At 41.5% G+C, this 27,759-nt stretch overlaps 1 protein-coding gene across 27 annotated transcripts in view; it reads right to left on the bottom strand.

The window, feature by feature from the left end:
• The window catches only part of LOC138195467 (neurexin-1a), a 245,336-nt gene that overhangs the window by 65,189 nt on the left and 152,388 nt on the right, over window positions 1-27,759 (bottom strand). For all 27 annotated transcript variants that reach the window (XM_069144917.1, XM_069144919.1, XM_069144920.1 and 24 more), the window contains one exon: window positions 18,249-18,430. In XM_069144917.1, coding sequence (XP_069001018.1) covers window positions 18,249-18,430 — 182 coding nt within the window. The remainder of the gene's footprint in view (window positions 1-18,248; window positions 18,431-27,759) is intronic.

Below are 27,759 nucleotides of genomic sequence, written 5' to 3'. Positions count from 1 at the left end.
GCCCGCATGAAAACACACACGCTCCAACTTCCGACTGTATCAATACTCAAAATGAATACTTCCATTGTTGCTCTCCTCCGTGATATTGCATGTGGCTGAATGGGCCCCCACAATATTTACCGTGGCGCCAGGAATTGTTTCTCCACGCTAGTCTAAGCAATGGGCTGTTTTGCTGGAAGCTATTACTGAATGATCTGTTTTTACTGTGAAAACATGGCTTCAAGGATGCCGATTCAAATCACAAAGTACATATGAGGTTTCCAAATCGCTGCGTTGCGCAAGCAAAAAGGCTCGTCTCCTCAGTGAGGATGAGACACAATTACGTTTCATCCATTTCGTGCACTGGAAATTGTTGAGCAAATTAGAAGTATACAAGCGCATGTGCTTTCAGTGTTCAGAACAGTGCAGCCATCTCCTGCACCCATATAGTTTCTCTTTTGTATCTAAATTGCTAAGATACAAATATAACTGAAATCTCCTGATGGTGATTACATTGGTTTGAAATTTGAAAACTATATAACCTAAATGGCAGATGTGACATCATCCTCATGTCGCATTATGCTAAATACACAATCCCAAGAGCAGCAATAGGTTTATATTGATTTTCTGAGGAAATGACAGTAATCCATAAGTAGCAATGAACACCACTGAATGCATCAGCATCCCCACAGCCATTTTGTGCACATATAAATGTCCTAGTGAGCGCATCTTCAAGCATGCAGAATAGTTTTGTATTGGTGAGTGTGCAGCCGAGTTGGTGCACTGCCCTGATGGAAGGGTCACAGGGCTAAAATGAGCATGGAATCTGGAAGGAGGGCTATATGAATAATAAAAAAGGGACAGTCGTGCCAGGACTCCTGCATGCAAGTCTAATAAAATGCTTCTATTAGCAGAGCCATCCAGGTGTAACGTGCCCATGAAGGCTGGATATCCAGGCAGAGGGGAAACGCTGGAGCCTTGTTATGGCAAGAGCAAATCCAAGCTCACTCTACCAAACATTAATCCATGTGATGGCTCAATAGACTCTTTATGTTTGTGTGTGTGTGTGTGTGTGTGTGTGTGTGTGTGTGTGTGTGTGTGTGTGTGTGTATGTGGACATGAATTTGTGGGTGCACATGAGAAAGAGAGTAAGAGAGGGAGGCAAGTATGTGTGTGGCGCACTTGACATGCATCGCTGTCAGTGGCTGCTGAAGGCACATGCATGTGCAGATTTCCATACTCTGCTATAGGGAAACTATCTAATGTGATGTAATCACTTCATCATGGGAAAGGAAATTGGATTTAATTTTCTCTTTTCAGCGGCTGCACCTTGTTTCACCCTCGCTTCAGCCGGGAGGGTAAAATTGACGGTGAATGAGTCCTTGCTGACTGCTCCTCATCCAGCCCATAAACACCGATCTTATTTGTAGAAGCGGTAAAATTGTATAATTAAAAACAATAATTCACTACAAGTCGTTATCGTTGCTGCTAATTAAGCTGAGTTGACATAGCAAGGTGTGTGTGGTGGGGTAGCACTTATGGAGGATATATTGCTTTGCAGTCATTACCCTGACAATGCGGAGGGCATGCAAGAGTCAGCTGTGTGCCTCACAGAGGAGGCTTAAAGATCCATGAAAAGCTGAAGGACACTTACTGTTGAAAAGTACAGGAAAAGTACCTGAACTATCAGACACAAGATGATGTGGTACCACCAAACATTTTAAAACAAAAGAAGCGCTTTGCTTTACATCCAAACTAGGTGTAAAAAACATCACCTCACAGCTCTCTCCTTCACATTTACACTCCTTCACCCTTCGACAAGGAGCTAGAAGTGCAATTTTGTAAATCCTCCCAGCAGATCAAAGTGCTACCATGTTATAATGGCAGCCACCCACCCACCAGCCTCTCCTGTGGAAGAGCCCCATCAGCCGTGTGCGTCTGAAAAGAGCCAAGACAGTCTGATTAATCTTCTAATAGTTGCAGAAAGAGATAAAGACAGATGCCGTGGAAGCAGCGATGGAGAAGGAATGAGGAAACAAAGTTGGAACTCTGTTGTCGCATCACACCATTATGTTCCAGCGGAGAAAGTGTAAAGAAGAAAGACAACGGGGAAGACTGATGAAAATGGCTGTGTTTTGTTTTTGCTGCGACTCTTATACATTATAGTCTTTCAAAGTATATGGCTCTGTGAGACTGCTGCCTCGCTGGAGTGTCATCTCCTGCCCTCCTGTCTCTCCCTGACAAACTCGGGCTGGCTGACAGGCTGATAATAACGATCAAAAGGATTAGATAAATATGTGAAATAAAGATCAGAATACAAGATAAAAGGGAAGTTACTGCCAATTCTGGTTTGAAAAGGGGACATGTCATGTCATGTCGGAGAAATAAGGAGGGGAATTCAGAAGGCGGACAAATTGAAAGAAAGAGAGTGCATGCTAAGAAAGACAATTTCACAATTCGCTGGAAGATCAGGCCGCCACCTCAGCACAATGGACATGAGGAATGTTAAATCCTTAGTATTTACCTGAGTGAAGTAAAACATGATACGCTTTCAACATTTCCACAACAGGAGATCAAAATGCAAACAAGTCACCTATTGAAATGCTTTTTCATCCTTTCAGATACAAAAATTGGCAATGCAATTAATCTTATTCAGTGAAAAACTTCCAAACTCGTTTCACAACCATCAAAGAGGGCCGTCTGTCCATCTTGCACACTTGAGGGAATATCACTTATGCAAAAGGCTTCAAGCAATAAATATGCAAATGTATACACCGCATAGGCACCTCCACAGCATCGTAGACTGAGTGTGGGCTAAGACAAGGTATATGAACAGCAAAATATAAATAATAACTCCTTCGTAACATCGCATGCATATTACACAGATCCTCCTCCCTTTGGTAGCAGTTATATTAATAAATATGATTACAGTGGGCACATGGAAAATAGGCATTAGACTTGTTTATCTTGCCTGCATTACCATAATCATTTCCCGAGCTTGTGTTGAGTGTCACCCATTATTATACCCTGGAGATGTGACAGAGAATACGTTTGACTTGATACAACTGTGATCAGGAAAAGTGAGCAACACTATTGGTTAACATTAAAGTCCAGAGCAGCCAATAGGTACCTCCTTTTTTTTTTTTAATGGTGCCGGTGTTGCTGCAGGGCCTGACGCTGGGCAGAATTTTTTATACAAACCGCCTACAAGCTCGAGAGTCAAGCAATTACATAACCAGAGGTGGGAGTTTCTGAGCAATAAACACACAGTATAACAACAACCGTGGAAGGTTGCATGTTTTGTTTGTTGGTTGCAATGTCACACACGATGTCTTAAACCTGGTAGTAGCTGCATCATGTCCCAACTCTGTATTCAGCAGGTCAAAATGTGCTCCATTCATTCGTTGTAGTCAGAAGTAAGCTCTGCTGATTCGTCCTGAATCACCACTCTGTTGCTTCCTGTGTTGCAGTTTCCTTGCTTATTTCACTCTTAGGCAGTATTTTTAGGGAAGCAGTAGAGACTGGCGATAAAACTGCTCACGATCTTTCAGGATTTGGTGAAGTTTTTTTTTTTTTGCCATAACACGCTGTTTGGATCCCTGCAACAGGACCCGATACAGCTGATGCAATGAAATCATTTTTCTGTTTACAGCAAATTTTGTAATTCTGTGCACTGCTCGCTCTTTCAACCAATTATCACAAACGCTCACAGTAAGTGGAAGCACCTGGCTTAGAAAAACATTTTGAATAGAGTGCATTATTTTCTATAAGCATGGCGTCAGTCAGAAAACACTCACGGCATGACTGCTGCATCGCAGCAGAGTTTTGGGTAAAATCTTGGAGAAAAAAAAAAGGCTAAAGTGCACACTAGACTTTTTAATTCCCAAATTAAATCGTTGGGTTTGAGTTATTGCTTGTCCCATTCAAGGCAGGAATATGGAGCTCTGAAAGGTCCCTCTAGCTGACAAACAGGAGAACAGATATGAGTGACTGCCAGCTTTTCAGTTTGTCTATGACAATGTCTGTCTTCATTCGGCGCAGTTAAATTGGCTCTGGAACCGATTGGAAATGGCTCTTTTATTATACACCTCCCATAACTCCCCCTCTCATCAAAGCTGAACCATCTTTTATCTGGAAGATGACATTTCCATTAGGGTCTGCCTACCTCTTACTGCTGCTCTGTGAGTTGTGGTGCTGGGGGAGAGCATTGTTAACCAACACAACAACAACAACAACAACAACAACAACAACAACAACAGGATCTCAGTGGCTGGGGCGAGCACAAGGCTCGGTCGTGGCATGGCAGTTCATCAGATGACTTCTCATCCGGAACACACACAGGAGCAGGCACATAGATGCACATGGTCTCTCAGTGTTTCTCTCTGCTCTTTTACGCTCTTTCTCTCTCATTCTTGCACAGACAAACACAAAAATTCACAGATCTGACAAAGTCAGACAACAGAGGCGCAGAAAAAAGACAGACCTTGGCCAAAGGGAGTGTGTCTGTCAGCTCTTCCTCACCAGTTTCAGTGTTTCATCAAAGGTATGAGAGGCCCATAAGGTTCAGCTGCCAATCTGGCAACACTGTCAGTCCCCAAACACAGAAGTGGGGCTCTTTCAAAAACTGCAGCCTGATGGCTCCCTCCTTTTTGTGTTACTGTCTTCATTAACTTCATCTCCAGACGCAGCTCGTGTTAGCAGTCGAGGTTTGGCTTTAGAAAGCGGCATAGTTTTTTGGAGCACCAGGATACACGGAGAACAAGAGCACCTTTTACTCCCTACCGCATTTTTAAGGCTGCGTGTCGACCGGGCCTGGTGACATTGTTGGTGCTAATGAGGACATGGCTGTGCCCGGTGTGTGTGGGTCGGCAGAGACATACGCTCATGTCCCACTCTGGGAGTTTTAATTAGATCTACATTATCAGACTGTCTGTTCACAATGGCCCCATCAGCTACTGTTTGGAAGCATCATAAATCATCAGTCTAAGTAGTCGCTCAATATATGAATCCTATCTGTAGTGTATGTGAAGCATTTCATCCACCAAAGTCTAATGTTTACCCCAATACATCTGTTGAACTGAAATGTAATCTCTTCCCCTGGTTAATCTCCCTGCACTGCTTCTTATTTCCTGTTGTTTTCATTTGTCCCGTTCCATTTCTCCCTCGTCTGCCCTTCTCTTCATTTCTTGAGGTGGATGCAGAAAAATAGCCTTTCCTCCATCATGATCTCATCAGGCCCAACTCCTTGACCTTTGCGCTTTGCTGTAAATGTCAGCTTTCTTTATGAGGCCTGTGATGAGTTTATTGAACAATTCACACTCACTGACACACACTGGGGTGTCCGCACACACATAAATACACATGTGGTCACACTCCACATGCATGCACACACTTTTAGGGGATCTGTCCTTCACAGCCATCTATAACTCTGATTTCATGGTGTGCACTGAAAATTCATGGTCTTCAGAGCTGGCAGGTAGCAGAAGAGCGGCTGACCACCGTTCTAACCCGAACCACCGCAAATAAATCCAGAATTAAGGGGGTCTGAAATACATCCCTCCAGATATTTTGGTCGCACACGCAACCAAGAAAATTCTGCAGCATCCCTAAAATTACTGTGTGCAAGTAAACAAATGACTGTAAAATTACAGTGAGTGAAGTTTATAGCAGATAGAAGTGCAGAATTCTTTGGGCGTACCAGTGTGAATGTTGGCAAAGTGTACCAAACATTCAGGCAGCAGCTTCCCACTTTGAGCCGGTGCAGACTGTTAAAATTACAAACAGCTGTCACTGACTACCATTTACTCTGTGACTTAACTTGATGTCGGGCCAAAATTAAATGCTGCTTTGGTTTAGTTTGTGTCTCTCCACAAGTTGGTGGAAAACAGGCTTCGACACCAGTGTCTGCACTGTCAAGGATTGTTGGGTATCACTTTAACACCACTGTACATATAGATCAGACAGCAGCTATTTCAATAGTGATGAAGCTTCTCTAGTAAAACCATCAGCTGATTGTGTCCTGTTAATTTGAAGGTCAGAAGTTCACAGTTAAAAGCTTACTCATACCATGGCAATAAATGAAAGCAATCAACTTTCAGATTTTAGTCACTTAGTTCAAATAGCTACTGGAGACTACAGAGTACTAAAGTCAGCGGGCTACTTTGTTTTCAGAGTGTAACTACATATTTAAGTATTAAAATACAAGTTCTGGGAGACTGTAGCCTCCTGTTGAGCCAACAGATAATTATTGGTGAATCACAGATGCAGGTACAGATTTGAACACGTTTTCAATGTCCGTAAGCAGGAAGCATCCCTCGTAAATTGAATCATATTTGATATAATATAGAATCATATTTTACAAAGAAATAAATAAACATATAGACATATTTTTCCCTTTTTTTTTTTATTTTTTACTTGTTTAACAACCCAAATACACTTTGCCAGTTCAAACACAATGTTTGGGGGGATTATGCCACCAAATATATTGCTCGTGCTCAAAGGTCAGACTTAGTCTGGACAGTGGAAATTACTTCCTGTTAAGTCTTTCTTGAAGGCCTGTCCCATAGTTGTAATCATTGCCTTTCGAAAGTGAAAACAAGTACTCATCATCATGGCGTAAATAAAAGGCACTGGGCACTAAAGTAAAGTCCTTTCATATTGTTTCTGTCTACAACTTAAATGAAAGTGTTACAACAATGTGACATAACAATTGGGCCAACACACACAGCTCTTGCCATATGCTGGAGTACTGATCCGATCTCGGGCCATTCCTGACTCAGCGTTCTTCCGAAACTGTGGTTTATAACAGGGGGAGTGATTGGGCCAGGGTGGCAAGTACTACTGCCACGATGATAAATGTTGCGCATTAGAATTGTCTGGTTCTCTGTGTCCAAGCTGGCCAGCAACTCCGCCTGGTGGAGCACGGAGCTGAGGGAGGGAGGAGGAAGCAGGTATTACACGCTGTTCCCCAACACTTCTTTTTAAATCGTCTTGTCACTCACACTCCTGAGTGTATTATAACCTAGCTTAATAAAGACCTGTGTAAAAGTCATGTCTGTGTGCCAGTAACAGGCTTCATCCCACACTGCAGGTGTATGCACAGACTTGAATCTTGCATGCATGCCAGGCTAACTAAAAGACGAGAGATGATGCAGTTACAACAATGAAATAACTTCCAACAGTGAGGAGGATACACACACACTCTTACATGCATACTGGTGCATACCTGAGTGTCAGAAGCATCAACTAATGGTCACAGAGGTTCAGACCAGCCTGAACCTCACAACCTGCCTGTAGTTTTACAAAAACACAGAAACAGTATAGTGAAAACGTAAGTCTTGTGTGTATGCATTCGAGTCCTTTCTCCGACTTAATCCAACCACCTCCCTCATTTCCTCTTATCCTCTTCCTCCCCCTTTGCCAACAACAGGCTTTTCCCTTAATGAAATGTTTGCGTCCTTACACAGTCCTTATCTTTTCAGCTTGATCTGTTTTATTTTCTCCAACTTATCTTCCGTCTTTCCCTCCTTCATTGTCTTTGGGTGTTTATCAGTCATCTAGCAGGGAAAGGTAATAAAAGACCAACACGCTGAAGGAGCGTTGCTCTGCTTTGTCAGTTTGTTCTCGCCCACCCTCCTGTTTTGTCTTTTATTTCTGTTTGTGGCGGCAGACCTTATCGGGGAGATGGGCGCGAGATAACACCTCTGTGGTTCTTTGTTGGTGAAATAATACGAGAGACTGATAAGGCCTTGTGGGTGACTAGTTCACTGCTGCTTCTCTCGTCTTGCCACCGCTCTTCCACACAGGGTGTGCTGGGAAGTCCCCTGTGGGGCTAAGAGATATCAAACCTTTGTGTCCGGTTCCACTTTTGATAAAATGTCCGCCCTCCACCTCGGACACGTTAAATTAAATGTTTGAACTTCAATTTTAGATAATAATTTAATGCTCAGATGTCTTACAAGATGAAATAATAACAAATATGCCTACTACTGGACTGTTAGCAATGACATGTTTTTTTAAACTGTATTGCTGTGTACCTTTGCAATCAAATAAACCATCATTATTGGCATGCCGAACATGATCTAAACATCCCAGACATAATGAAGCGCTGCAAACAATAAAACGGGCTGCGAGTGAGTTCTGCACAGACACAAAAACTTTTCACTGCCATCCGCTTAATTCTGATGGAGTCACAAGTTCTGGCTCATGCCATTACTTTGTCTCCAATCTACAGTGCCTATTAAGATTTCATGAAGTGGTAATGATTATACAATTACTTCCAGCTTGGAAATACCATAATAATGGCTGCGATGACCAAGGTTTGCGAGTTTATTGAGTGGATGTTTATGGATTAAAAAAACAAACACACACAGACGGGATGACTGGCTCCCCCTCGATTTGCGCTGCTATTGACTGAAGAATGGTGGTAGGTGACACTGGCACTCAATAGCAGTTACATTTTCATATAAATAACAGCAGAATTCTGGCCATTAATTGCCTCATAAATGACCACATGGTTGGAAGAGTGGGCATACAGGGATGTGGTACTGATTACACAGGTGCCTTCTCCGGCCCATTGGATTGTATCTCACCTGAAACTGTCCTCATAAAACAACATGTTTTTAAATTAGTAGGATGATTGACAGCCTTTTAGCTCTTGCATGTCTGTGATGTCTCTTTTTTTTCTCACAGAGGTAATGCCATACAAAGTGGAGCCAGTAATATGTAACACATGCATAACCTGCCGTACCCCCAGCTGCACACACTGTAGATGTTTTGCCTTTATACCTGATCAGACATTATAATGCTTCAGTGCTGAAGGCAGATTAAAACTCTGACTTTGAGTGTTAAGCTCAGTCAGGGTCCAGCAGAGACGCCGAATTCCCACAACAATTTTCTAAGTCTTTTATAGCAGCTCCTTGTCAGACACGAGGCTATTTCGCAAAATGCACTGGTGAATTAAAGAGTTAAGGAGAAGCAGATACTTCAAGCATAACTGATTTATTGGGCCGAGTAAAGGGAGGAGACGAAGAGAAGAAAATGAATTAGGCCTCACATGCACTTTTAATTACTGTTGTCAAGGTGTTTGCTTCGCCCTTCTGGGAAAAGCAAACCAAATCATCACTCATAGCGACTACTTAGAAGATCCGCAGGATGAGCCGTAAAGTTTCAACACCTCTTTGACGGCGCAACATTTACTGCAACATAAACAAAACCCGGCCTTCTCAGCTGCAACATCTCACTTCTCTCCTGAGATAAGCCGTGCTGTATGGTTGATAAACTGAGAAAAATGAGGCCACAGATCCAGGGATGCCCCTCTCACCTCATGCGCTCACCTGAGGGATGGAAGAGGACAAAGGAACAACAAGTGCCTGTCTGTTTGATCTCCCTGTATGAGGCGTGCTGCACATGTAGGCCGCTGACATGTCATGGATTGTTTGCCTTCACTGCACAAGCTCTTATTATAGCAGAGGTTCAGAGGAATATTTTTTATGCACATGTGCACTCACATACACACAAAGCCTTTTTCCTTTGATGAGGCTGTGGAATAAACTATCTATGACCAGAGGCTCAGTTAGAGCACTTGGCTGCAGTGTAGCTCTCATAGCTGAAAGACAAGACACTGACCAGACAGTCTGCCCCTAAGAGCAATAACAATGAAGAAAATACACATCAGTCCAGCAATATTTAACTTGAATGTCAAGTGCTGCTCAGCATATAATTGGAGTTAAAGTCTCTTTGTTACTCAGTCGGTCCTTAGTAATATTGACTGGTGGCTATGGAGGATATAGAGAGGGCCACCGAATCCATTATTCATAAATGAAAACGGGGGACAAGGGGAGGATGAGGGTTTCTGCTGACAATGTGATCGCTCTCTCAGAAGCTTGACACATTTTAAAAGCGGATACAGTTCCCCACCTCGCCAACCTCAGTCAAGATAGGCTGCTCATTTACTCTTAATGTTTCTTGAGTCGGTGCGGTTTATAGGTGGCAGCCAACTCTAACAAAAGAAGCCCCCCTTTTTTTGTTCCTGGAAGATATGATGACATATTCTCTTCAGTAAGATCAAACTAAATAAAATGAATAAAAAAAGGAAAAAGGCGTACAATAAATCAGGGCGAAAGTTATCTGTGCTCGACCACCGACAGCATACACCAATTCGCCTACTGTGGCATGCTACAAAATGTTTCCATAGCAGCACATAATTAAAAACAGCATGCTTATATGAGTATTATATTTATGAGTGGGTAACAGAAAGCACAAAGGGCTGGAAATGAGAGCAGTGCAGCAGTGAAAAAGGTAATTAAGTTGACCAGAACAAGACAAGCCGTCTGTTAAATATTTCATGAAGCCCCACACAAAGAACAGTAGAAGCTATCAACAACAGTGCACCAACAACAATAGATAAATGACTCTTCAAAATCCTTATGTTGGGTATATGTTTTGAATATACACTTGCCTTTCCTTGAATTTCTCCTTACTTTTTGTTTAAGGAAATCTTAATGATGAAAACTTAAAGCAATGGACACAATTGAAATGACAACGTGAAGTAACTAAAGTGCGTCAACGTTGAGTCACGAGTACTGTCGAGTCAAAACCCCAAAATTCCACTTCTAGCAAACACTATAACTGACACAAGTCAAAACTATTACTTACAATTAACTAAAGCGTGTTTTTGATATATTTTGAACCGTTGCTTTAAATATCTTCTATCATTTAATAAAACTAGGGAAGGAAATTAATAATAAGTACAGAGGGATTGAGAAAATGTGCGCCATATGTGATAGTTGACGCTGTACTTCAGCTCACTGTAATGGAGCGAGAGGGAGTGAGACTATTTTTATCCCACCCTGAGGCCTGGGGCAGCTGTGTCAAAAGTCAACAACTATGGTGACTATGCCGTGGCGCTCCAGTCCCAAATGCACACAAACACACACTCTGCCTGCCGCATGCATAACCACATATGCATAGAAATACAGAGATTTGACTTTCAGCCTCTGAGAATGATTTCAGATGACATGCATAAGATGGCGGAATGCTTAAAACGTGAATGCTGGATGGATGTAAATATAGGCTGGATGGTTTACAGCAACGTGTCCAATCACACTGTTGGGGGAAGCTGAGCCAACACAACGACATATCTATCAAACTGTAATAACAAGCAGGTGCAAACGAATCAATTAGTAGATCAACAGAAAATGAATCAACCGATTTTTGAATAATTAATCAATCATTTTAAGTATTTTTGATTAAAAAAAAATTATGTTAATATCTTCTGCTTTCTTTCCATGATAAAAGTGAATATCTTTTGTTTGGCTTGGACAAAACATCACAATTTAAACTAAACCTTGAGCTTTTGATTTTCTGACATTTTAAAAACCAAATAGCTCATTCATGAATCCAGACAATAATTCACATATTAATCTGTAATGAAAATAATCATAAACTGCAGCGCAACAAACAACAACAAATAGAATGTCGTTGCTCTTAACCTTGTAACCCACCCAATAGCGAACATGCCTGACAGTGTAACATTGACGATAAAATCAAATTTACCCCATGTTAGCCATGGCAATATTGCTGTGTATGAGGCGAGCCCATAACGTATTGATATACAGCTTTGAGAATGACAAGCTGTACTCACTGTGATTTGTTACACTAATAAAAGTGAAGACACATTATTATCCTGCCCTTTCAAATACACATACACACATCTTCCTTCCTTCCTTCCTCTCTCTCTCTCTCTCTCTCTTTGTCTCTCTCTCTCTCTCACACACACACACACACTCATTCCTCTTCATGGACCACTTGGCTTTGTAGTGGCAAAGAGCTTGAACAAATTGCGAAATGATTGGAATTGAAAGATGAGTAATGGTGATTCTAGCGCTGTCCCTTCTCAATATGGAGATGATGAGATTTGATTCTTTGAGGTCAGGTACATCAACCGAGCCGAGTGGGTGTCCCATCTATGACTAAAAGAGGGAGGAGGCCGTTCACTCTCAAATACAGGCTTTTGCCACAATCAGTCACAGCTGACATAACATCAGTGCCATATATACCGTCGCCATATTATTACCACTATTCATCTTCACTTAAACAATTACAGCTCAAATTCTGTATGTTCGCCATACGAAGCGCATGGGATTATAAGTATTATCTTGTTGCTGTCTCCTTCCCATTCATGTTTGTGAGACTGAATGAACACTGAGGGATTCAAAGAGGTGAATGAAGAGCCCCCATCGACTCCTTTCAGTGCGGTTTGTCTCATCATGGTCAGCAATTAACTCTCCATTACAGTGCCATTAGCTTAGCTTTGAAACATACGGCACTACAAACTGCAAAACACACTGACTCACAAATGGCACTTCTGGTTTCACTGACAGATACACAAGTGGGGTGTGTGTGTGTGTGTGTGTGTGTGTGTGTGTGTTTGTGTGTGTGTGTGGGGGGGGTGTTGGCATCCGGTTGTGAATTTAAATGCGGTGGAACTGCCTAGAACAGCAGGGTGCTGTTAATATGAATTAATACTTGACACAAATGCAGCTTTGAGCACTAGTATTCCTTCTTTGATTAACTCATCCCACAAAAGGAGTAGTGGGAAAATCTGTTTCAATACAATTTCTCAGAACTGAAAGACCAAATAAAAGTGGAAAAACAAAGTGCTTGAAAAAAAGAAAATATAAAACGTTGGCCCCTTGCCATCCATGATATTGTACTGATGATTCTCAAATTACATGCTCGGCTGCTTTTAGACCATTTTGATGAAAGTGGAGAAGGTTGGCAGCTCTGGCTGTCTTAAGATATTGTCCCAGTGTGGAAACTGCAGAAGTTAGAGTGACTTGCGTCAGCACAAACCACAGGAAGTCAAATCACTCGTGAGATGGATGTGTTTAGTCCTACCCTTTGTTCATCAGAGCATGACAGTTCAACGATGAATAATGTCACGAGCAATAAATCAGTGTTTGGACACTGTTTCTTTAATACCAAAATACTTACTTACAGCTGTATATGTAAAGTTTATGTAGCGACACATTTGCCTATAAGATTTGATGAGTTTAAACCTTTTAGTTATGATTTTACAGGCTTTGTGAGGGAGGTGCTGACTAGGATCTTTACTTGATTTACCTCCTTTTTTCTCCCACTGTTTTACACACAATTGAGTTTTGAGCCAATTGAATTGAGATGCAATTTTGCAATTTTAAATTAAAAAAATAAGAAGCTCTCTTTCATTTTGAATGTGCTTTAAATGCACATCGCTGCCACCGCCATGGCACTAAGTCCAGTCCTATACTGGGATTGTTACCACAGCAACAGCAGTTCAAGTAATGCGGAGAAAAAGTGGGCTCCCCAACTGTGAGGTGACAACTGTTCAAACACAACAACAATACCTACATGAGGAAAAATTAATATAAAATGTTCAGCTGGAGATGGCATCAAACACAAGTTATCACCAGCATGATTTTAGCTGCATTTCCTTTCCATTTCTAGTTGATGAACGTATTGTTATCATTCTATGGTATATTTGTCTGTTGCTCATGAGGTCTAATAATAATTGACTGATGTGCCTTGGCTATGCAGGTAACATGGTAAAAGGTGTACACCGGTGAATCCCAGGGGTGTTGTATGCAGGTCTACTTTATGTCTGTGTGCAGAGCGAGCATGAATGGTAATAACTGGGTCTGACACCTTAACAGGAGTAGTGGATGAGAATAAGATCCTTTCCCTGGGCAGGTGTTTTAATAGGAGTATGGGGGATAGCGTGACACTGGTTGTCCCCTGAGACCTGCAGCACCTCTCCCAGGTAACAATCTCACCTGTGGCATCAAATCAGACTCTACAGCGTTCACCTAATGAAGCACGCGATGGTGAATAATCAGAACTCTATAAGTAAGATGAACCGTAAAAAACTATAAAAGATGACATTTTCTAACTTAAAATTGTAGACTCAGACAGTGGGCCTGGTAGTCTCTCTTCTCGAGCCATTTTACATGATTAATAGGGTAGAGAGCAGGAGTTGAAACTGCAATTAAAGGTGTCTTCCATCAGAAGAAGAACCCCCTTTCTGGTAGTCAGCTAAAGGAGGACCGAGGGGAGCAATGCTCCACCAAAGAAGTCATTATTTCTCCACCATCCTCTCTGCTCTATGGAATACATTAACTTCACAGTGTTGCTGTCTTAGCCAGAGTTTCTTCATTGCTTGTTTTTTAAAGGGATGCATGCAATTAGAAGAAGGGAAAGAAGAAAAGCGCCTGGAATAGTCCCCAACCCCCACACAGAGATTGAGTGCCAGCACAAAACAAGCTCAGTGGGCCCCTCGGGGCCTTGCCTGAGACTGAGGAGAGCCTCTGATAGTCAGTGTCACCGCTGCTCATTGACAACAAAAAAAAGGAAGAAAACAAGTGCATAGCTTCCATTTCAGTAAATGGCTTCCTAAAAGTGGATGGATGGATTTCCAATAACAGACATCCACCCCTGTTTGTGCGGGAAAATGAATGATACTTCTCTCACGTGGGATGAAAAACCTTAAAAGCATAAAAGTACAATCTACCTCTAGTTTAACATTCTGTGCTGAAATTCCACAGACGTTATATAGTAAACTGTATTAATATGTTGAACAGAGAAGGTACAGGGCGCCCACATCTTATGAACTTTGTTCCAATTCTTCTTCTGCATGGATTACCATGCTGCATAGACCCACCATGGATCATTACATACATAATTCCCTGTTTTGCATAATGTCTTTGTGAATATTTCCCTGGATTTGACTTTCAGCTACAGTGCAATTAATTTTATACGTAGATTCTTTGCCAAGGCGCACTATCATGTACAGACAAGTATTATATCCACGTGGGATACTTGTTCTTGTTGCCTCATGAATAAGTCTCACCTTAGAAAGCATGCGAGGGATTGTGGAGAATCATCATAATTGGAGAAACGGCAAGAACATTATTATGAATCTAGCCCTTCTTCCACGTCCACTACAGTAATGAGCCTGAGGAAAGTGATTGTCGTACATTTGATGGTTTGCTGGCTTCACAGTCATTGTCTTTATCTGCGATGGAAAAGGAGAGACGGGAGAGGGATCACAACTCCTTTGAGGTGCATTTAAATCATAGTCTCCACATATTACGCAGAAAATTCCCTCTTGAGAATGTGAGCTGAGATGGCGTCCTTCAAGCCCCGCTGGGTTTCCTGTCATCATGAAATGGGAGCAGGAGATTAGGGGGGAGAGAGTTGTAGAGGATGGAGCAGGAGGGGGGTAAATACTGAAATCTGGTCTAATCCCATCTCATACAGCTGAAGATACACTCCTCCTAAGATATTTTCTGCTCAGAGATGAGGTAACTGAAAGGAATGAGGGGAATACTGTCGGGAATCAGCCTGATAATAAAGTGTTTGGAAATAATGGAAAATAACAATCTGCCACAAGTGGTTAATGCTCGAAAAAAAAAAAACACAATTTGGTGAAGTTGAGTGAAACTAACTAGCTCCCAATACAGTTTTGCAGCAAAGTAGGCCACGGAAGTCAATCTATTGTAATGTAATTTCATATTGAGGCATGATCCACTGAGGGTGGAGTTCAACTAGATGAGGTTTTTGCAGGTGACTAGCTGAGTGCTGCTATTCTTGCATAAGAAATGCATTAAAGCGGCAATTTTGCACAGCTCATTGTGTTTAATGGAGTGCTGTAAAACACGTCCTTTCCAGTGTAATTAACGAGGAGATGACAGAAGTGTGGAACACATATCTAGAGGGTTGGTATCATAAGCATTCTAATTTCATAATATACTGTGATTGAATTTTCGGCTATTCTTCCATTTGAGTGCAGCAGGAAACTAAGGAAACACCCCTCATGACAATTAAATCTTATAATCAACTTACTTGATACAACAAATATTTTACAACACATTTAATGGCCAATTTGTTGGTTAAATTGACATTTTAAAACATTATTTGATAGAATATTTTACAAATTCTTAATTTTTACAAATAAATAAAATACTGTTGCCTCTTTATAATGCACAGTGTCATGAACACTGACTTAATCATGTATTTAACAGCCCCACTGCTCATCTTAAAAAACTAGATGAACAAAAATCAAGAGCATGACACTCGTGCCCCCCTTCACGCCTCTCCTCTTTTAAAAAAAAAAAAAAAAATTCTCATGCTTCCCTCATTTTCTAATGAAATGCAACATTTCACAAAGCCCGCAGATTAATGTGCAGAAATAAATAAATAAGAGGGAGCATTCAGAGCGACTGCTGATGCGAGAGGAGAGGGGATTCTCACAACCCACTGCCCCTGCTGTAAGAACATGCCTTATCAACACTTTCTCCTTGTAAATTGTCAATGGAATGCTACACATTTCATCAACAAGGCTGCGCATGCATCTGCTGTAAGCCACATGATCTTCCGGTCTTGTTATACCATGTGAGCCCCCACCCCCCTCTCACCTCACTTGTCTGCGAGGCTCAGGTCTCTAACCTCTCGCATTCATCACTCGTACATGGTGAATCTAAAATCTGGCATGCAGGCTGAGGCTGTCTTCTTGTGTTTCCACAAAGATGTGACCTTTGTCTTTCCTCTGAAAATGGCTCTTTGTGTACTGCCTATACTGCACAAATAACAAATGTTGTCGGGTACAGTATGGAACACACATGAATGCTTCAATGCTACGGGTTTTTTAGTATGTGTTCAGTGCAACAGCTCAAGAAATACCCCTCTACCTGTAGTCACAGGGGCCTGAATGGTAATTAACTATGTGATATTTAAATTTATTGCAAAAGTGTGTTGAACTGTTCAGGAATAAGTCAGCAAAAGTGCGTGATGTACAAGCAAGTGAGCAAATTTGTATCCACATTAATTCAGTGTTGCGATGGGATGAGCTACCGAGCAAAGCCCTGTTGTGCCATTTAATTTAAAAAGGAGCCCGGTCTATGCAAATCGTTGGAGAAGACATTTTTCATCACTCGCGTGAAAACAGTGTCTGAAGGAAATCGCCCTCTGTTTTATCCCTGTTCAGGTGTTTATTGTGCGAGTGGAACGCAGCCCAGAAGAATGCAGGAGGATTGTAGTGGATGCATTTGCCCATCTGCCTGAGCACATCTGTCCTTTTACAACCATATTCCAATTTATGTTCTTTTGAACATCTTGTTTGTGTCCCTGTGTGGCATGTAGAGATAAATGGTCCGCATGAAATAGGTTGTATCCTTTTAAATTGGTCAGCCACTCCTGGATTAAAACCGGGGGCTAAAAATCACCTGGCCTTGAGGGTGGGGGAGAAAAATGTGGGAAAAAAAAAAGCACTTCGACACAGAGCGAGTACGGAGGTGTCTCATAAGAACAGCATCACAGCTGCTCTGTGTCCTCGGGACAGGCCTGTTTATGTCACTGTGCGCTTACTGTATGTGTGGTGCTCGGTGTGTGGGCAGCTGGGGTGGAGGCAAACTTCAAGACCAATTTCATGTTTATGTGTGTTCTGGGCTGTTTGCTTTCCTGTGTGTGTGTGTGTGTGTGTGTGTGTGTGTGTGTGTGTGTGTGTGTGTGTGTGTGTGTGTGTGTGTGCGTGCGTATACTGTATGTCTGTATTGTTCCTGTATGCTCCTGGCCAGCATCAGCATTGTTGTCAGTAAGTGGGTGCTAGTGAGAGGAAGGTCATGTGGAAGGCAGCAGAATTATGTCCAGGTCAGAGATGCACTGTATGGAACCAACCCTTATTACCGCACCATTTCCCTCTGCTACTGTCGCACACATCCAAACAGCCACGACACGTAAGACAAGAGGAGGCGAGCAAGCGTGGTCTCCTTCTTATCAAACATGGACTCTTTTAATCATACGTGTTACACTTGCCATTTAATCACAACTTCCACCTTATTTTGTGGTTATAGAATTCAACACGAATACCATGAAAACCATTAAAGCCCATAAAAACTTGGCCTCGGATCTTGTGTATTTCTATAAAATGAAATATTAATGGCAGAATAGTAACAATCAAAGTTACAAAATATGTGTTTAACACACATAAAAACACAGTTCTGATTAGTGTGGTTCGAACAAATTTGAAAGTTGTCAGTTTGTCATTCAAATATCAATTCTGTCCAGCTCAGGGAAATATATGAAATCACCATTTTCCAAATGTATGATCTAATTAAAACAAGAAGTTGATTGAAAATATGTTTTAGTGGCTTTAAACTAATGAACTGCATACACAGTGTGTGATGTGCTCTGCTGCACTTGAATGTGTGTTAATTGACAGGTTTTTGACTTACAATATGGAGCTTCAAGAAGTCTCCGAGACCAGAGGAGCTGTCCACCCTCACGAGGACAGCATCCTTCAGGTGTGTGCTGAAGCCGATGGCAAGTCGGTCTGCCCTCGTGCTGGGACGGTCATTGGGCGGCCACGTGTATGTGATCAATCCACCATCTCGCCCAAATATGTACGTTGTTCCCGCTGGAGATAAAAGAAAAGAGAAGATCAAATTGAAAGTGTTAACAACGTATTTCCCCCCTTCCAACGGTGTAGTAGGTGTGAGTCACAGCCTTTGAAGACAAAAATATTATTAACACAGCAAAGCCGGCATCAATGCCGTGTGTACGGAGCACCGTCAGTCTGGAGTGTTTTATTGTGCTGAGTAATGACTTTGCAAAGCACTGAGCAACATATCACTCTTGAACAGCTCTCAGCCCCATCTGAGAGTTTAAGTATACTCGTGTCAATTCATGAGTAGGAGAAAATTCTGCGAAAATGAGGGAGGCAGGTACCGGCGCCCCTTTCCTCATAATGCTGCACAATTACTCAGTTTTACTGCTGCTGCCTGTTTCACCTCTAGAGGGAAGAAAGACGAGTTAGCGAATTTGCAAGTCGTGTCCCCGGCGCCCAGGTAACCACCATGACAAACGGACACCTCCCCATCTCTCGCGCCTCATTAGCACCCTCAAAAGCAGGCGCAGTCGGCGGCATTATCGACTGACTGGTCCAATTATGCCCTTCTCGCGACCTCCAAACCAGCTAATTCCTGTCTCGCTGCATTACCTTGTTGTCTTTAGCAGCTGTATGAAAGGTTTGAACATGACCTGGCGGGCGGAAGAGTGGTTCTAATTGCCGAGCTATTCAGTGAGAAAGAGCTTCGCAGCTTCATGGCAGTGACCTATTCAAACTTATGGTTCGGGATAAGTCCTCCTTGACTAATGATGGAAGCGGCCTATCAAAAGGGTTGAGGGGGGGGGGGGGGGGTATCTGTTAATGTTTAAAGCCAGACTCATGTTTTGAGATTAGAATAGTGTTTTAATCTATTTTCGCCACAGAAAAGTGTTAAAGAAAGTGTGCGTGCGTGTGCACAATTGTGAACGAATGAGTATGTGATTGGGCACTAAATGCCTGCGAGAAAGCCTGAAAATGAATGCAGCTGTCAGATTAGCATAAAAACAGCTATCTTCATGAAAAATTAGACAGGGAGCTCTGCTCGTGTGTTCGCCATTTACATGTGTGAGAGTGAGCGAGGGAGAAGCAGAGGGAGTGCGAGAGAGACAGAGTGCGTTAATATTCATCGGTGCGGGGAGTTAAACAGCCTTAGCCTGAACAATAGATTATAAATCATTCTGACTGTAATTCCAATACTTTCTTGTAAACCAGTTCACGAGGATATAAAACTATCGATATATTTTGCATTTATTTATATAATTCTGTTGCTTTCTTCCCCTCCAGGTTCTCTTCAATGACTAAAGCTTGTCACTCGACACGACTCTCAAGTTCCTTTTCCAATTCCATCCCCTCATTTGAGTCAACACACACTGTCAACCATTAGCTAAAAAGAATTGCATCATTAATTAACAATAATGTGATTAACAAATGAGGTTGGGACTTACAGATCTATGGCGGGATTTATTGTTTTCATAAAGCGTAACTTGAATTTGTAAAAACGTAATGATATAAAACTGTAAGCATTTTTGTTCCCCTAATGGATAAAGCGTTATGAAGCTTGATGACTTCTACAAAGGAAAAGACATTATGCGTGATAGATTTGCAAGGCAGGCATCATTTCTTTTTCATGAAGTCTGGCGGCTACCGCTGAAAACTCTTCTTGTTCCACTAATGCGTATCTGATGTTGGTCCCCCGTCAGAGAGCAATCTCCAATTTATGTAGCTCGCGCTGGACTGTTGTCACTGTCTCTAAGTTTTACCCCCCAAGCCACCTAAAACGCTTGCTCCATGCTCCGGCTTTATCATAACTAAGTGCTTTTAAACCATGTCAGTGTTGGAAGTCACTGGGCCCTAAAGCGTCTATTTCCCCCTCAGTCTATTCATGCGATTTGACACCTACTTTATCCCGCTGACAGCTTATTTACTGTTGGTGACCTCTCCCTCCCCAAAAAACCAACAACTATAATATAAAGATTACTCATTTCAGTGGTCTGGTGTGCAGATCTTGAGCTTCTAAAACTCTTAGGCTCCACGGATAAACAGCGAGACACTCATGTCAAGGCAGCAAAGGTCAATAAAACGAAACACATACTGGTTTCAAAACAAACCGAGAGAGTGCAGAATAAATAGTTTGTCGAATATGTGGTAAAGCAGTGTCAAATCCATACGAGCATGTAAGACTAGTGGAAAAAAACTCCTTGAGGGACTGCTGAGGATTAAGATACGGGGCGAAACATGGCTAATTCACACCTACACAGCTATGCAGTGGCATGAAATCAGCAGCCACGTGCTTGTGTAACTCCAGTGCCGCGGAGTAATTATGCACCGGCTCCATATTTGTTATTTGTGTTCCCTCCTGGGACGCTGGCCCTGATATGGATCTGCTGTAGTCATTAGATACAGTAGTGTCCTGGAAATTCTTGCGTGTTTGTTGTCTCTTTAATTTGACAAGAGTTTCAGTAAATTCCCCATCCACCCGGTGGCTGATAAAAAACAAAACAAATGAAAGGACAAGGCACAGGTACAATGGGGGGGAGTTAGAGACACAAAGTGCTTAGAGGTGTAGCTCTACATAATACAACAGAATGTAATTAAGATTTTCTTGCTTCACATATTCCCATATGCATTTGAGATGCATCTCATATATTCATATGCACGTCCCCAGAGAGATCACAGAGCAGGAACCAGGAGGCAATGTGTTGGAAGGTCTTATTTGATGCAGTTACATATCCCGGATGGGGCCTCCAGGATGAACTCCTCAACCACAAGCCTCCCCGGTTATAGGATAATGAATTAATCTGTCCTCATGTTGGACTACATTGAGAGCTGGCTGCACTCTGCTGTGTCAGTTAACATCAAAGAAGATAAACATTGGCAGATCAAACACTCTGCTTTCATTAAAAATGTAGCACCATCCCCGGAGTTCTCCTGCATTTGGCCAAAGAGGTGTGTGGGATAGTAAGACTGCAGAATAGCAAACATGGCCCGCGTGTTAGAGCCCTCTTGGCATTGACTTCACAACATCTCAATCTATTTCTGCTGCCATGAAGAAACACCATATAGCCGACCGGCCTTACAAGCAGTATATGCTTAGTATAGGATGCAGTGTCATGTGAAGAGACAGACAGGTGTGAGCGAAGGAAAGCGTGCTGGCTCTGTGCCTCGGTGTAGCAGCTGTGGGAGGGGGAGGATTCACACAGTGTGTTGGACTATACTGCTCAGCTAAGGTCAGGCTCGCAGACTTGTCTTTCCTCTAACCTCCATCATAGCACGCCTCATATTACCACCTCTGCCGAGAAACTGGGGAGGAATCCAATCATAATTACATAGTTGTGATGGAAATATGAAAAGGAGAGATGACATTATAGATCTGCTTTCTGACAGAACCTAGCACTTGGCGGGTCCTCTTTATTTGCTGCTGTGGATTCCCGTAATGACTGGTGTGCAAAAATAGAGAACCTGAGATGAGGCGTATAGCTTAGCTTTTTGAAATACATTTTTGATCATTTTTCTCAATCTCATGAGTGGAATCTCAAAGTAAGATAACCTCTTTTCCCAATCGTTTTGTGTTAATGTTTACATCTTATACTGTAAAAAAAAAACATGCATACATTTACCTTATATTGTATTGTATATTTGTAATGAAAATGAGCAAATGTGAGTGCCATCAGTCGGATATGTGAAGCACCATCACTTGTTTGTGACTGTAGAAGGAATAAGTATGTGAACGGTTACATAAATTGCTGCATGTTGTGCATCACCCATCCGTGTTAGAGTACAAAACTATATTAAGGATAACATAATTTGGATTTATCTTTGGTCTCTGCACACTCCTGGGAAGAGTACAATTAAAAGAGGCTTGATGTCTATTGGATTACCACTTCAGTTTTCAGAGAAATCTTTAGCATCGGTATCTGGTAAAGGAGCTTTCCACGATCAATGCTCCTGAAGATTTAGTGCCTTGAGGGAAAACTGGAGTCAACTTGGTAAAAAAAAAACATTTCCTATCTACCTTTTCTCTCACTGTATTTTTTAGCTTTTGGGACAATTAAATGGTCGAGTAGATGAAGAGACTAGGTGGTAAATAGAAAGCAGGGTTATAAGCGAAAACTGTTTAAACACACACACACAGCTAATTAAATGTCTTTTTAGCTGCATGTTCGAACTTGGCAGCGATTACAAAAGCTGTGAATTGCATAGACAGTCGAGTAGGGGCACCACTCACACAGCCTGGGTGCATAATTAAATGGTACATCACACCCCATGATCCAAAATAATGATGCCAATACGCTGATATCTATCAGTCTGCGGTATATAAAGCAGGGATCCTTATCTGACCCACAGTCTCATTGTCCTCCCCGCAGACAAAATGTATTGAATATTATTCAGACCTCTTGTGACATGAACCAGCAATAACAGAGGAGGGGGAAAAAAATAAATGATTTCATTATTTAAATGTCAATGGATTATGTATGTCGGAGCTACAATGATATTTTTCCTGTTAGTCATACTCATGTAGTTATTTCAATAGGACTGAGCTATGAAGGACACAGCAAATAAAAGCACTGATGTCAAGGACTTTTTACATTTGCATTTGACCTGTGTGGATGTTTGACTGATTCTTACAAATGAGAATCTATTTGTTTCAGTCACTTCCTGCTATTTCAAATGAACATGGATCCGTGAAACATACAGCTCAGATGGTTGGGCATTTTGCAATCAAAGGGACAAAGTGTCACTATATTTGGGAAGTTGTACAAAAAGATATTAGATTTACTGTTAATACAGTTTTCCATTGTTGAAACAGTTCTTAAATATGTGGCTTTAATTTGTTTCAATTTACATTTATGAACTTTTTGCAAAGCTTTTGCAATAATCTTGATTTCTGGGGTTTATGGTATTAATTTGGTCATCTGAGATTTTTGTTTGTAATTCGGTGAAAGCAAAGGTGTTTCCGAACCATGTATAGATGATTATAAAACAGAAATCCCTGCAAGCAACTCAAGCCTGCAAAGTATTTTTGAATTTACAACCTGGGCCTCTGACCTTAAACTTTTAAATTCAAATATCATGCTGAGGTGGGTCAAGCTTTAAGATACACCCCAAAGCAGACAGTCTGACTTCAAGAACAGCAACCCATCTTTTAAGACAGACAAGCAAGTGATTATGAATTAGCAGTTAATGGGAATAATGATAACCATGAGTTTATTGCGAAGGTTACATTCACGTCCTACACATTATATAGTTTTTTTTGTCGATTTTAAATATTTGTGCTGATCATTTCTGTGTCTGTTCAGCTCCAGCAGTAACTGTTCCTGTTAGTGTACCTGTTCCTTTCACAGTATTTCTGTCTGATTTGTTCACTGTGGCTGCTAATGTAAACGTGCAACATCTCTTTTGTAAACCAGAGGATGTCTCCCAGGATAGTAGTAGACTGTACTTTCCTGTCGGTGCACGGTGGGGCTTTGTGTTGGCGAGGTGACATTCCTGTCAAGTTTTTCCTTGTATGTGCCTGTTTGGTGTTCTGGCGACACGCTGTGAGCCTCACTGCTCTGAAGCAGGGGGAAAAGGAACCATGGTATGAGGGATTTTTGCTTGTCCCGCTCACCTTGCGAGTCCACGTTGACGGTGGCGTGCGGTGCACTGCAGTCACATTTCTGTGCTACTTTATCAAATCGGGAGTGCATGCACGGATACCACTCATGGACTTACCAAGTGCTTTTGTGGATATGTAGGCCAATTTGACTTTGATGTAATTCCCTCAAGCAGGAAAAAATAGCTTAATTTTTTTTTCACTCCGAGCAAATCCATATGTGGCTGTACTATGAATAAGGAACAGGCTGGTGGATGCACCTTTCCCACAGCCACACTGTCCCTGCTGGCTGCTGGTTGCGTTTGGCTCTTCACCTAACGTCACTGAAACATTTCTTTCATTTCGCAGTGAAGCTCTTAGTGTCAGAGCAGCACAGGACCCTAATATGCTATCTCCTCCCCAGCTAATTAAATTCAGTGCCATATATGCGCTTGTGGCAATTTTGCACCTTTTGCACAAGGATCCGAGTTTCTTCTTGAGAGAGCTTCTTTTTTTTTCTTCTTCTTCTTTTTTTGTGGTACGTCTCTTTTGTACTGTACATTAGATCAGTCAGAGCTTTGTGGCTGAGAGCACACTGCTTTGACCTGAGGTTAAAACCACATTGACTTATTATGTGGTCTACCTTTTTGCCAAGAGTGCCACATGTGCACCGTGAACATCTGGCCCTGATCAAAAGTCAGTTTTCACACCCTCTGCCATAGTTTTTTTTTGCCTATGAAAATATATTCAGTTAAATAGGTCAACTCACGATGGACATTATTGTAATTATTTAAATTAAAGTGTCATAAATTATTATGTTTAAGTCAAGGGAGCACAGTTTGTTCGCTCAAAGGCAGTCTAGTCTCAATCTCGTAACTTGTGCTAATTTCCCTCATATTCTAGTAATGCAGGCATATTATACTGCAGCTTTGGTTTAACCTTTCTGTGCAATAATAAAATATCCTTTTTAGTCCTGTGTTTGTCCACAGGTGACTTCTTCTGTTGTTTTGATTTTTTGTTTTTATAGTGGGCCTGTTTTGCTCTTAGAAAACAATTACAGTGTGAAGGTGACTGTTGGGGTACATTGGGTTAGGAGGCATTGTAAATGGTAAATGCAGTTTGTTAGCTCGTATATTTTCTGTGTATGGCCTTTGTCTTAACTATATTGTTACAAATGAGACAGAATAATTAAAAGAAATTGTCATTATAAATATTTTCAAACATTTTCTTTCAATCTTTTAATTATTTATAATGATGCATGGAAAAAAATAAATAAAAACATGCCTGTGGGAAAACAGACCTGTCAGATGTAACACCTGTATTTGATGTAACCAAATGCTCTGACATGTTAGGTGATTAATTGCCTGTCAACTTTGACTTGCAGTCTTGTTTTGTTGGGACGATTAAGTACAGTGAACAACAGTCGGTCAGAAAATATGAGAACAACCGTTCTTCCAGTTTTGGAGTCGGCAGTTACAGCGCTGCCTCTGGTCTTCCTGTCTCGTGGGTTCAAATGAAGGAAATTCAGCTGGACAATGAGAACTGGAAAGCAAAGTATAGTGGATACAGCTACATCCCTGTGGCCAGCCCCCCGCCCCCCAACCCAATCTCTATTTCTATATCAGTCCATTGTTCCATTGCAGTATGGCGAGGTCCTTTCAACAATTTAAACCTCGCTCTCAAGCGCTGATCCTGGAAAAAAGCCATTCTCTGTCTTTGCTGGTATGTGAGCAGCCCCTTGGGAGACTAAAAAGACTTTGGATTGTTGACTTGTCTTAATCCTCTCTCAGCACAAACAAGTGCCTGCCGTATAATGGGATAGACCGTTAGAACAGAACCGGCAGGCACGGGGAAAAAGTTTCATCACAGGTCGGAGCAATCCCGCGCGACACACACACGACGGAAATGACAACGAAACTAACTTTTAATGCGCCCATTTAAATGAAACATGAGGGGACAAGGATTCCCACAACAGATGAAAACACAAGATTGGAGTATTGTGCGAGCATCTCATCCATTTCAGACATTATTTTGGTTCTGCTACAGCCCCCCCAAAAAAATGTTGCGCAAGCATGGAGTCTATAAACTGCTGCGGTTCTGTCATGAAACTAACTCATGACACAAAATACTGCAGACTGCACAATCTGCCACGTTCTGCTTTGCTGCTTTCTCTCTCTCTCTCTTTTTTTTGTTGTTGCTTTTTTAAGTGATAAATCCTCCATTCAGTCTTTATCAGAAGGCTGGAGCTAAGCTATTCTCTTTGCAGTCAGCAGAAAACAGAGTGGACAGAGGTGCTAAATCAACCCAGACTGCCTGCTTATTTTGTGTGGGCTTAATAAGTCTGGGCATATTGGCATATATACAGCACAGTCGATATAAACTTTTACGGTTCATTGCCCAGAGACTAATCTTCACCACTGGCCCATAGTGGATTCAGTTATATGTACAGTTTAGGATTGAGATAGAATATAATGTATACTGAATACTGTATACATCTATGCTAACAGCACAATTTGTTTTAATGAAATGTTTTAAAGTTGTATTGATAATTATAAATGTAATTAAACAGAATTTTCACACTTAAAGTTGTTTTGATTGATAATGAGTGAATCTAATGCAGATGTGGCTAAAAATAAAACAGAGCTACATACGAAAAAAGGAGGAATTTAAAGTCCTTGTGCAGGCTAGACTTGGCAAATATTATAATTAGCCCATTTCCACAATGTTGTTTTAACAATGTCCAGTGACCTATGAGCCTTAAGCTCCTTCTAATGAAGGCAATCCCAAAGCAGTAGTTCTGCATAAGACAGCTGACAGTGTCCAACCTGCCGTCATAAGCTGCGAAGGATTAATCCTCTCACTCTCCCCACCCTTCTCTCCCTGCTTTGCTAATTTGATGTAATTAAATTAAGTGAGGACTAAAAGTAGGGCATTGCTGCTTGCCCCCATGATTGGTCATCCTTATTAGAGGGGTATAAGATACAGGCTCCAAAATTAAAAGAGCAGCGGAACCTAATAAACACGAGCAGGGAGAGAGAGAGAAAACATAGTAGCACTTAAGTCAGACCTCGAGGCGAGTACAGTACAAAATGACCACACCGAAGAGGAAGGAGGGACAAATAGAGGAGGAGAGAGAGCGAAACGGACAGAAAGCATTGATTGGAGATCAGTTGTTTTTTCTACAATGCAGGGTGTAATACAGAAACAAATGTTATTACCTATCAATTGTTACAGTAGATAGGTTCAAATGTTCTTGTCTTTCTCAACACAATACTAAAATGTCGGATGCAAGCTAATAAGCTAATATTAGACTTCAATCGAATTGTGTGACCTGGTTCGAAATTTCAGCTGTCTTGCCATTGCACATCTTCATCCCACTTTAGCTCACACTTTTGATCGACAATACAAAAAAATAAGGTGTCCCATAGTATTCAGACAGGGCCACATATTGTAAAGCTGTTAACCACAATTGAAACCCAATGGTCTTTCTGTAGATCTCTTAACATGTCACCCAGCAATATGTGGAAGACAATCTGGGTGTTAGAATTACAAAGCAGTATAATCATAATAATAATCATCTAACAAAATTGACATGGTTAATAGAGCTTCAATTCAATCAGGTTACAGAACCTAATGTGATCATTTGATGTAGCATCAGCTACAAACCTTAGTGACGACCGGTAAGTTTCTATTTGTTTCAGTTCAGACAAAAACATAAAATGTCAGAGGAAACATGAAACAGTAAGTCTACAAAAATACTTTAAATTTGAAAGATACCTACTTGATT

Source organism: Embiotoca jacksoni, unplaced genomic scaffold (assembly GCF_022577435.1).
Source record: "Embiotoca jacksoni isolate LCO1_2020_lvr unplaced genomic scaffold, fEmbJac1.0.p SCAF_12, whole genome shotgun sequence".
NCBI lineage: Eukaryota > Metazoa > Chordata > Actinopteri > Embiotocidae > Embiotoca > Embiotoca jacksoni.
The sequence above is the reverse complement of the archived record's forward strand: the minus strand, read 5'-3'. Positions and strand labels throughout refer to the sequence as shown.